Below are 11,862 nucleotides of genomic sequence, written 5' to 3'. Positions count from 1 at the left end.
TATCACCCTCAGCCCAAACAAATTCTTAATTTTAGCCACTTATGAGTAAAAATCTGAACACAGAAGTTTCTTTGTAGCATTTTAGCAGTTTTTGTTATTTTTTTTAAATCATATCTATGTAGGGTGCCCGAATCCTTCACGTATGTGGTAGCAGTCTGAGGCTTCACTGCGCGGCATACACATGGGTGCTCCAATGGTCCAAGTCACTCCCTGTAAACCCACACTACTCTTTCTTCTATGTACTCCAGTCACCAGTACACACAGTCAATGTATAGGCAACACTTCAGCCAGCAAAATGGCTGCCTCCTTAGTGTGTGCGGGCTGACGATCCTCAATACACTATTCGCAAATCTACCATATTACCTCATATATTAAATCTGAAATAAGTTAAAAAAAAACTATAAAAAAAAAACGCCATTGCCCAAAGGAAATAATAGTGATGTACTAATCGTGTGATATTCATTTGACACTAAATTACCAAAAAGTTAAACAAAATGATAACATTACCTCATATAATTAAAGACACAATATCAATAAACATGAAAAACAAAATAGTTGAGGGTATTTCTGGCAGTGCAATAAGTCATTTTACTTTATGTAAATGCTTTCTGCTAGTCTTTAATTTTACCTCACACCAGAGCAGGACACAATAATAAGTAATTGTCTATGTACTTCAATCACAGCAGTTAGTTATTACCACTACCCACTAGTCAGGGATATCCATAAATCCTGTCCAGTAAAGCTGGGTACACACTACATGATGTGTACACCCAGCGGTGGCACGATACATCGTACCGTCCGCGCACACTGCACGATACAGTGGACGACGGCACAATGTGTTGCTCTATGCTACATTTAGCAGCATGGCGTCATTCATTGCATCGTCTATCTGTTGTGGGACATGTGCGTTTGGGCGTACACACTATGCGATCCACGCAATATACCATTCCGATCCGCGTTGGAACGGTATATCGTGCAATGGATCGCGTAGTGTGTACCCAGCTTTATCAGTGATTAGTAATACAACCCTGAAATAAATTTTCCTCAAATGATCTCAATAGTCCCCTTGCTGAATATACCCGAAGTCACATTTTAAACAGGTTACAGCCATGTTAAAGCATAGAGCTATGCAAAAAAACAGCCACTAAAAGCCTGCATTTATTTGCTTAGTGCAAGATGCCCCAAGCCAGCAAATACCACAGAATGAACAGGAATGTGTGTATAACAATTTCTTTTTACATAGTGCAAGAAAGACTCCTAAAATAAGCTGCTTTACTCCCTCACTACCGTGTCAGGCTGAGCAGAGCCCAGCTATATCCTGAACTAAGTCTCCAATGATGCTCAGTCTACTCTGACGGCTGAGCATCATGGCAGTTGTAGTTCATCCATTAGTCTGTGCTGTAGCTACCCGTTTCTGTGTACCTTGAAACTCAGCTCTGGAAAGGTGATTCCATAAAGAAAAATAAATTAATAAAAAATAAATGGACATTACAACTATTTTAAAGCACTATTTGTACTATAAAGGATGTAAGTGGTGTGCAATTCTTTTAAAAACATTTAATAAACTTTTAATTTAAAAAAATAAATAAAAAGTTAACCCAAATAAGAAGTTCTACAGGATAAAAACTACTCTACAATGAGAAGCGCTGTAGATAGACGGGGCAATGCTTTCACCTTATATTATAGAACTTTTCCTTCTGTGTAAGACATTTTAACTATACACTAAAAAATTCTCACACCCATTATACAACTTTGCAGAATAAACTATAACATTACAATTTTTTAACACATTATTACTCCATACGCCGTGTTTTTATAAAACTTCCCTGCTTGTGTTCAGACAGATCTAACAAGAGATTTGTACATGTGCAGATATACTTTTACTGTGACCTAATAAAAATGTCGTCTCCAATACGGACGTAAGGGTACACGTGCGGGTACACTAGGTGACGAGGATGTGTGGAGGAACAAAGTGCTAACTTCACCAATATTCGTAAGTGGGCAGCTTGGTGAACCGGGCGAGAACACAGTCCCCTATCTTCCCAGGTGGCAGCTTAAGGGCGGAAACAAAAATATGGTTTAAATCTGAAAAACAAAATACAGGAGTTAAAAATGGAAAAAAATAAGTAATTAAAAAATAAAATAAAAAACTAAAACAACTTTATGATTTGCAAATCTTTCTTACAAAATTAAAAAAGGTGGAAATAAAACATTATGAAGCGCAGTTAGCAGATTGAATTCAAATGGACAAGTAAAAGCCATTACTTGAATATAAAGGTACATAGAATAATAGTGAATACTAAACAGCACTAATTACTGTTAGATGTGGATAGAAACCCAAATGAATAGGGATATCATCAGAAATAAATTACCCAAAGAAATTTCTTGGGACTGAGTGTGTTCATGAGTAAACAATCACATTTTATTTTACACACATAAAAATAATAATAGAAACACACAATAATTGCTGATACATATATACAAAACATAAAATGCTGGATTTCCCTGTATCATTAGCCGCACCTCCAGAGACACAAAGGGTGGGGACTTTTGGGTATAAAAGGAGCATCCTTACAGAAGCATAGCATCTGAGCTTGAGGAGGGATGTATTGTGCAGACGCCATGCTACAGCAACTGGACCCTGGCTTACCATGGCAAAGTGCATGTGGTGTGTTGCCGAAAATGGCTTGTCCGGAAATTGGCTGCTACCGTCTGTTTGCACACACCACACGCCAAATATGGTATGATATAGGGAAACCCAGCATTTTCATGTTTTGTATACTGTTCATTCTAGCACCCTGCCCCTGTTACAACCTGTGCAGTTCCTCTTCCTGCCTGGGGTGTCGCTCTCTGCTCTGGTGCTTCTAACACACTCAGCTAATGCAACAAACTGCTGAGCCACAGACTAGTGTGTGCTAGAAGCACCAGAGCAGAGTGCGAAACCCTAGACTGGAAAGAGGAACTGTACAAGTTGTGACAGGTGCAGGGTGCTAGAATGTATATATTGTATATATGTATCAGCAATTATTGTGTGTTTCTGTTATTTTTATTTGTGTGAAATAAAATGTGATTGTTAATTCACGAACACACTCAGTCCCAAGAAATGTCTTTATGACATTATCCCTATTTAATTGGGTCTCTATGCATATCTAACAGTAATTAGCGCTGTTTAATACTTAATATTATCCTAGGTACCTCTCAAATTCTTCTTACACACAGTTCTTTAAACAACATAACTAAACATGGTAGCATAGGATGCGAGTGCAGCTAGATAAGCTTCACAACACGGTCGCAGCCCATGTGCTCGTGACCTCCTGCTCCGTGTGCAAAACTGATTTCCTCCTGTGTTCCGCTCCCAGAATTCCATCAGATCTGCATTGAGGAGCCCATGTGCCAGAAACAAAAGTGAACTTCCGTGCAAGGAGGGCTATTTTGCAGATCTCTGTGCTCGGAGAGCACAGATCACCTGTGGGATGGAAAATCAGTCCCCCCCTCTAAGACCTGCTCCAGTGTGCTCTGCATGGGGGACGGTGTAAGTGTAACTAGTGAGGGGAATCTATAACCAATGGGAGAAGGGTCGGGGTCCACATCGCAAAAAGGTTTATTGCCACTGGGATGGGGGTATCTGTTGCCACAGTGGGCTTCTTGCCATGGAGAGGTATTAATGCTTCAATTGAGGTCATCGCACACTGGGGGGGGGATCTATCCCCTACACATTTTTTTATTTATTTATTTTTTGGTATTTTCTAAAATAGTTAAATATGTTTTAAAATACTTGTTCTTTGCTTATATAAAGAAGAAACAGACATTTTCTGAGGACAATTTTATAAACAATATAGGTCAGTTAGGTGGCTTAAAAGGTTATGTCCCCAACATACATTTCAGTCTTAAGCTGGGCACACACTGAACTATGTCTGTACCCAGCACCCTGACTGACGAGCCCATTCGCCGGTGGGCCAACGTATCGGGCATCCGTTACACATTACACGATCCAATGCCTGACCGCCCGATATGTTGGCCCCTGCTGCATGGGATCGACAGCTTTAGTCACACATTTTACCCCCCCAACAACCAAAAGTCCCTACTATACTTTAGGACTCACAAATGGAAGCAGATTTCTCCTTATAAAAAATCTGACAAAAAACGTTCTACAAATTTCTTCAACAAAAGATGTCATAGAGCAATTTATGTGACTGAAACAAAGTATTTCCTCTGTGCAAGTTTGATCTTGCAATTGCACCTGGTATGAATACCAGGTTTTTTTAAAATGTAATTTCTATTTTTCGTGTTTAGTAATTCACAGTAATTTGTTTTTCTTTGGAACATTTCCAATTTATTTGTTACTAAATACTTTGTGGATCAGTCTCAAATAAATCCTGTTTCAAACTAGATCAAATTCAGAATATATGACAACAATTTAAGAAAAATATGTTGAGGACTAATTACCTAGAACCCATCACTGCAGCAATTGGAGAGTATTAGTCACAGGCTATGTGGTCTATTTATAGGAAAGCGTATAGCTCACCCTACAAGCTAATAGACATTACTACATAAAAGGGCAATAGCAACCGCAGAATCTGAAGGTTAAGTAAAATTCACTCAGAACAGTTACACTAAAATTTCACCAGGAGGATGGTGAAACGCGTAGGTACAAGCTACTCTGATTCTGTCCCTGGGATATCCTTTGGAAGCTGTCCCACGCATGCCAGGGAGGCTGGAAAATACTCTTTTTAACCGGCCATTGTCACCTCTGGTAATCACAGCAGGAGGAAAAGCAGACACACAACGCCTGCACGAGCATGCTATTAGGGACTGATCGGCATCTCTCGGAACTCTGGAGCGGCTACTTCACACATCTATTTCAGCTTCCCGCTAGTCGGGTCGAGCGTAAGCAGCCAGCCATCCGTGTATGCGGCCGATTACATCGCCACAGCCGGACCCCTATTCAGTGCTACACGGGTTAGTTCCCTCGATTAGCAGGTAAAAACATCTATGCTGCTATACAGTGACTCCTTTACCAAACCTATAAAGACTTATCTCTGCTAACTAATTTATTTTTTTCTATATACAGACACTTCCATAAGAACTTCTTATTTGCTGCTAATTATTTCAGTGATCTGATCCCGGGACTTTGGAAGAAATATACACCTTTTTATTTGTCCGTTACAATGTATTGGGACTTTCTGCCTGATACTATTCAACTATCATACAGCCAATATGGAAATATGATATGTATAAATGTTTTATTGTGTTCTTTATTATCATTGCCTTTTATTCGTATTTTTAGTGTAACTGTTCTGAGTGAATTTTACTGTAACCTTCAGATTCTGCAGTTGTTATAGCCCTTTTATATATCTTTGTTATAGTGAGAGTGACTCCCTCACCCAGCTGCATTCAATCTGACAGGGTTGTTTTAACTCTTCAGTACCTGGGTTATTTTTCTGCTTTATAATAGACATTGCTACCTTCTAATTAGATCATAGCCAAATGCTAACTGGGTTTCAGTTTAATTGAATAAGGAAATAAATAAAATGTAATGACTTGTGCATTATACATTTGTGCACATCTGACGGAGGAGGCCTAGTGCTGAGCAAAGTCAGACAATAAAGCTCTTCTGAACAAGGTGTTTAATATCTTTCTAGTTAGCAAAATGCAAAGAATTACATCCATAGTCGTCTAATAAGAATCATTCGTTCTGCCACCGACTTACAGAGCTCTTACCTTGTGCTCTAATCGCTGGTATTCCCCTGAATTTGGCCGCCTGCCGTTTCTTGAGCGCTTTCCTTCTAGCGCAAAAGCAATGATCTGCGGAGAGAGACAGACATTGTAATAAATGACTAAATCTAGAAGTGTACCTAATGCCTATAAAGTGCAGGCAGCTGAACCAAAGTGCCTCATGCCTCCTTGTAAGGACCCCTGGCTGCACTGAGTGTAGGTAATCTGACTGTTATTACATTGATCTGAGGACAGAGTTGTTGAAACAAAAAAAAGCAGCAATTCTCTAAGAATATTTACATACATTTGCATTGGTTTGACAAATAAAGGTCCCCATGTCATGTCAGAGAAGGCCTATCGGGTATCCTTTTGCACATAACGCCAGAAGATCCCCTTTGATATATTTAGTCCACAGTTTTCTAACTTGTGCCTGTTCCCCATTCCCCTCCATAAGTTTTCAACAGGAAAGTAGGACTACAGTAAAACAGGAAATCCTGCAAGGAGTTAAACACACCAGTGCAAGCACCTATGTAGCCCCTGTTCCTCTATCCCCACTGCATAAGATGTCTTCTAGTCCCCAGACCATCCAAGCCACGATTGAGTCATCCCAGTGGGAACGGGAGGCCAGGAATGTTATCCCTACTCTATGCCCCTGGCCTGGTCCAGCTCATCTCCAAAAGCCAAGCAACATCCATTGGCCCTCAACACCCTGGGAGCTTTTGAATTCCTGGGTGATATAAAATACCATCATGGGGGCAGATGTACTAAGCCCTGGAAAGTTATAAATTGGAGAGTGATAAACTACCAACCAATCAGCTCCTAAATGTCATTTTTCAAACACAACCTATAACATGACAGGAGCGGAGTAGCTGATAGATTATCACTCTCCAAATTATCCCTTTCCAGGGCTTAGTACATCTCCCTCCAAGTCTGGAAGAATTACCAAACTAGAGGTCAAAGTTCACACCTAGCCGATCATGTGATAAGAACTGTAGAAAGCTGCACAGCAAGAGACAAGTGGTTGCCGCTGCTTCACTTCTAGTGCATCCGAATGCCCAGCGTGAGCCCACTGAAAGCAGGGAGACTCTATGAGCAGTACTCCCATTCTGTGTGTAAGGGAGTGGGCTAATATTATTCAGACGTTGTGTTTCCTTTATATCTAAAGCATGAAGTTTGGTTTGTAGTGAGGCTCTTCTGTTACTGTGACCCTCTTGCTGGATAAAGTAAACATGCTTTAGTTTTTGGCAATCCTGGTGCAAGCTGAAATTACTAACGTGCTTGTACAGAGGAGCCCCTCTGGTATCCGGGGGTTCCCACTCAGACACACTCAACACCAGCAGGAACTGGCCTAGGGACCAGTGGATTACTTTCACTTGTTGCCCCACTTCAACCCGCTTTAGAAGTGAAGAACTCTACAGGTGTATACATATAGATTGGCCGCTATCTCCTTCTCACTTTCCCTCAGTGTTTAAAATTCTTTCTTGTTCTTTTGTTTGCCAACTCTAAATACTTTTGGCTAGTAAGTGTGGAGAATTGTAACACATTTTCCATAATAAAATGAATGAATAAAATCAGAGAAAACCTGAGATTAGGCATAGAGAGCTATAAATGGCCTATTTTCCCATGAGATTCTCAATAGCGCTGAAAATTGTAACTCATTTTATTCTTCCATAAGTCACTTCCGCATAATTTATATATCCTGCAAGTTTTGTTGAAATCCGACCTGTAGATCATTTTCTATAATGCTGGGAGCAGCGTCCGCTGTATCAGGAACACCCTGTACAAACTTTGATGCAGCCAATAGGAATCTACCCCTTCAAAAGCTGGAGGAAATTTCATTCGCTGCCACCCAACCTTATATTTGAAGGCAGAGCTGAAGACCCAGCTCACCTCGCTCACAATCAGGTGCAGAAGCCAGACGGGCTGGGCCGGGGGAGCAGAAGCCAGATGGGCTGGGCCGGGGGAGCAGAAGCCAGATGGGCTGGGCCGGGGGACAGAGTGACACCACTGGCCGGTCCGATTTTAACACCCTGGGCTGGCTGCTGTTATCTGCTGGGCTGCGTGCACTGTGTGCAGACACGAGGCCCCGCCCCCTCTCTATGTCCATCCAGAAGCACAGTGGAAACGTGAGGCCCTACCACCAGATTCTCGTCTCCCCTTCCGGAGGACAGCCATACCCTAAAGTGTCAGCCTGTTTTGGAACAGCCAGGTGCCTGCTGTGAATGAGGATGAGAGTACCGCAGCGCATCTGGCCCCAACAGTCCCCGTATTTCTGTCTCTAATCCTCGCCTCCCCTCCACCTCTAATGTCCATGCCTACTCCTCTTGTCCCAAGTTCCCCTCCACCTCCTCCTGTATGTGGCTACTCACCCCCTCTAATACCCAGTGGCACCCATCCCCTTCTGCTGTCCCTAGCTCCCCTCCACATCTTATACATGGCACCCAACCCCTTCTCCTGTCCCTGCCTACTTCTCTTATCTTCAGCTCACCTCTACCATCTGCTGTCTGTGGCTCCCCTTCCCCTCCAATACCTGGTGGCACCCAGCCCCTTTTCCTGTCCCTGGCTACCCCTCCTGCCACTAGCTCCCCTTCCCGGATCCTCCTGTCATCGGATCCAACCTCCTACCCCTGTTCCCGGCTCCCCGCCTCCAACTCCTGTGCCTGGCTTCCCACCTCCTACTCCTGTGCCTGGCTTCCCACCTCCTACTCCTGTTCCCAGCTCCCTGCCACCTACTCCTGTTTCCAGCTCCCCGCCTCCTACTCCTGTGCCCAGCTCTGCCTCCCACACATCAAGGCAAGGAGACCTGCAGCATGAGCGCAGCCGTCCCCATCCAGTTCCCAATAAAAAAAAGAGAACAAGCACAGCCAGAGGCAGAGAATTCCTTGAGCATTTTGTTCAAAGGTAAGAGAACAAAATCTTTTTAGTATATCTTTAAATGTGTTTATTGGTTCAAGGGTTTTTCATAAATTTATGCTGAAACTAGTTTCTGCATAATTTTATGGAAGAACAGTCTAATGCAGGACATTTCACAGAAATCTCCTGCAGAAGGCTAACTACGCCTTATTGTCAATGGGGACTGCAGTCTGACCTCTAGGTACAATTGGAGGTATCAGACGGGCATTCTAGGGGTATGTAGGCATGTGTGGTGGCATGCGGGGAGGTCTGAAGGGCATATGGTGAGCTCTAAAGCAAACATTATGATGGGACTCAGAAATGGTCAGGTAGGTCCCCATTTTTGGCCGCTCAATGACTTTGTAAATTGGGGGTGATATAGATACAGATGTATCCTCATTCGCCCGTTTTTCTTGCACCATATGAGGCAAGACACATGACGCCAATTAGACACTCTGCCAAGGGTAGCCAGTCTTGGACTTTGATACCTAGATCTTAATTTGGTGTCTGTGTCGTATTGTAGCTGCATCCAAAGTCGCTTATAGTGCACTGGGAGGTTAGGATTAGTATTTTAGTTGCAAATTAAGCAAAACACTGTGGGGCGGGATGCGTGGCGGTGCTCACTGGTAACAGTACCACTGCTGCTGCGTGCAATGCAGGCATCATATGCCCAAGGAACTCGTGCATTGTCATTTTGTCACATTAGTGATGCGAATAAGACATGTTCTTACAAACTTGCATGGTGGGACTTATGGCGCAGCTTAGTCACATAATATATGGGGTGCCGCAAACGGGTGCTATTTGAGAATAGGTTAGTGTGGACACATCTGTAAATAAATGATAAGTGGTGGTCATGTAAAATTTTATATTATTTCTAATTTACCTTGCGTTTGTTGTGATACCCAATGTACAGCACAGCAACCAGGATAGCGGAAGTAACAAGATAGGCAAAGAAATGGCTGCTTTCCGATTCTTCCTGCAGGGCAGTTTTATCCTTATTTCCAAACTGAGAATTTTCACGCTGGCTTTGAGAGTTTTGGTCCTCTACATCACCATTGTCGCCATCATTTTCAGCATTCCCTTCAAGTTCTTCTTCAAGCTCGTCTTCATTCTGCTTCTGCTCCTCCTCATCCTTCTTGTACTCCGATAGCTCCTCATTAGTAGTTTCGTCCCCGATCTCTTCAACTGTTGGCTTATCCTTATTCTCTTCTTGCTTTGTAACTTTATCCTCTTCCTGATTTGTATCTTTAGCATTATTCCCTTCCTGCTTTGTATCTTTATTCTTATTCTCTTCCTGCTTTGTATCTTTATTCTTATTCTCTTCCTGCTTTGTATCTTTATTCACTTCCTGATTTGTGTCTTTATCCTTATTCACTTCCTGCTTTGCATCTTTATCCTTATTCTCTTCCTGCTTTGCATCTTTATCCTTATTCTCTTCCTGCTTTGCATCTTTATCCTTATTCTCTTCCTGATTTGCGTCTTTATTCTTATTCGCTTCCTGATTTGTGTCTTTATCCTTATTCTCTTCCTGATTTGTGTCTTTATCCTTATTCACTTCCTGCTTTGCATCTTTATTCTTATTCGCTTCCTGATTTGTGTCTTTATCCTTATTCTCTTCCTGATTTGTGTCTTTATCCTTATTCACTTCCTGCTTTGCATCTTTATCCTTATTCTCTTCCTGATTTGTGCCTTTATTCTTATTCGCTTCCTGATTTGTTTTCTCTTCCTGCTTTGTATCTTTATCCTTATTCTCTTCCTGCTTTGTATCTTTATCCTTATTCTCTTCCTGCTTTGTATCTTTATCCTTATTCTCTTCCTGCTTTGTATCTTTATCCTTATTCTCTTCCTGCTTTGTATCTTTATCCTTATTATCTTCCTGCTTTGTATCTTTATCCTTATTCTCTTCCTGTTTTGTGTCTTTATCCTTACTCTCTTCCTGCTTTGTGTCTTTATGCTTACTCTCTTCCTGCTTTGTGTCTTTATCCTTATTCTCTTCCTGATTTGTGTCTTTATCCTTATTCACTTCCTGCTTTGTTTCTTTATCCTTAATCTCTTCCTGCTTTGTGTCTTTATTCTTAATCTCCTTTGGATCTGGCCCTTCATCCTTATTTGCTAATGGTTCTGTTCCTTTGCTCTCATTCTGCGGATTTGCCACTTTATCGTTTTTTCCTTCTGACGGATTTAATCCATTTTTCTCAGTTTCATTAGTAAAAACTGTTCAAAAAAATAATGATATACGTGTTATTTACATCTCACTGACATAATCATGGTGTAGTTTAATATATACATATGTATAGTGTACATAACATTACAACCCAACCATAATTCCAGATAACATGACAGTGTCACGTGATGATGCGCTTCAAGGCCTACCACCGCGCTCCCAGCTGAATCTCTGTTGCACACCCAGATCTCTGTACAGGCGCCTGTGACACAAGCTCAGCCAGCCGGAACAGAACAAGCGCTGCAGTTAAGACTGGAGTCACTCATAATATCACACCTGTAAGTACTGCCTGGTGCTGCCATGCTCTGATAAGTGCCACTGTGGTGCAGTCACAGAGCTGCTGCCTACCTCTCACAGCTATAGAATTGGGGGCAGCGTGTGTGTGTGAGGCTATGGGGGCAGTAAGTGTGTGTATTATTCTCATTAATGAAAGGAAACAAGTCTCCTTCACATTACCATTGATAACGCTTTTTCTTCGGGGTCCATAGGGATACCATGGGGAATAATGTGGTTGGAGAGATCCAGGCACCAAACAGTTAAAGCTTTCAGCTCCCAGGATGCCTCTGGTCCTCCTCCACATATACCCCGGCCCTGGCCACAGGCATTCAGTTTTGTAAACAAACGAAAGGCAGGAGAAGGAAAGAGGAGAAGGAAGAACAATCGTACACAAGAAACACTCTCACACAAGATGAGGGAACCCGTGACCGAAAGAAAAATTACCCAATGCAGCCATGTGCGTCAGGGTGGGTGCCCTGTGGAAACTATGGACCTCGAAGAAAAAGTTATCAATAGTAAGTCTACCATAACTAATTTTCTTCTTCAGGATCCACAGAGATACCATGGGGATGTCCTAAAGCAGTGGTGGGGTGGGGACGCTCCTGAGCAGAAAGGAGAACTCGTCGCCCAAAGGAAGCATCCTGAGAGGCAAAAGTAGCAAAGGCGTAGAACCTAAGAAAAGTGTGAACAGAAGACCACGTGGCTGCCCTGCACAATGGTTAAGCAGAGGCATCACGACTAAATGCCCACGATGG

At 42.3% G+C, this 11,862-nt stretch overlaps 1 protein-coding gene across 1 annotated transcript in view; it reads right to left on the bottom strand.

Annotated features, from left to right (window-relative positions):
• Positions 1–408: 408 nt before the first annotated feature.
• TGOLN2 (trans-golgi network protein 2) overlaps positions 409–11,862 on the bottom strand; it is a 30,739-nt gene continuing 19,285 nt past the window's right edge. Inside the window, exons 2-4 of the mRNA XM_088443354.1 lie at positions 9,491–10,821; positions 5,722–5,805; positions 409–2,085 (exon numbers count right to left, since the gene is read on the bottom strand). Of these exons, the coding sequence (XP_088299480.1) occupies positions 2,080–2,085; positions 5,722–5,805; positions 9,491–10,821 (1,421 nt within the window). The 3' untranslated portion in view covers positions 409–2,079. The remainder of the gene's footprint in view (positions 2,086–5,721; positions 5,806–9,490; positions 10,822–11,862) is intronic.

This window comes from Taudactylus pleione, unplaced genomic scaffold, assembly GCF_031769625.1.
Source record: "Taudactylus pleione unplaced genomic scaffold, aTauple2 ptg000329l, whole genome shotgun sequence".
In the NCBI taxonomy this organism is placed as follows: Eukaryota; Metazoa; Chordata; class Amphibia; order Anura; family Myobatrachidae; genus Taudactylus; species Taudactylus pleione.
This window is presented reverse-complemented; position numbering and strand designations above follow the sequence as displayed.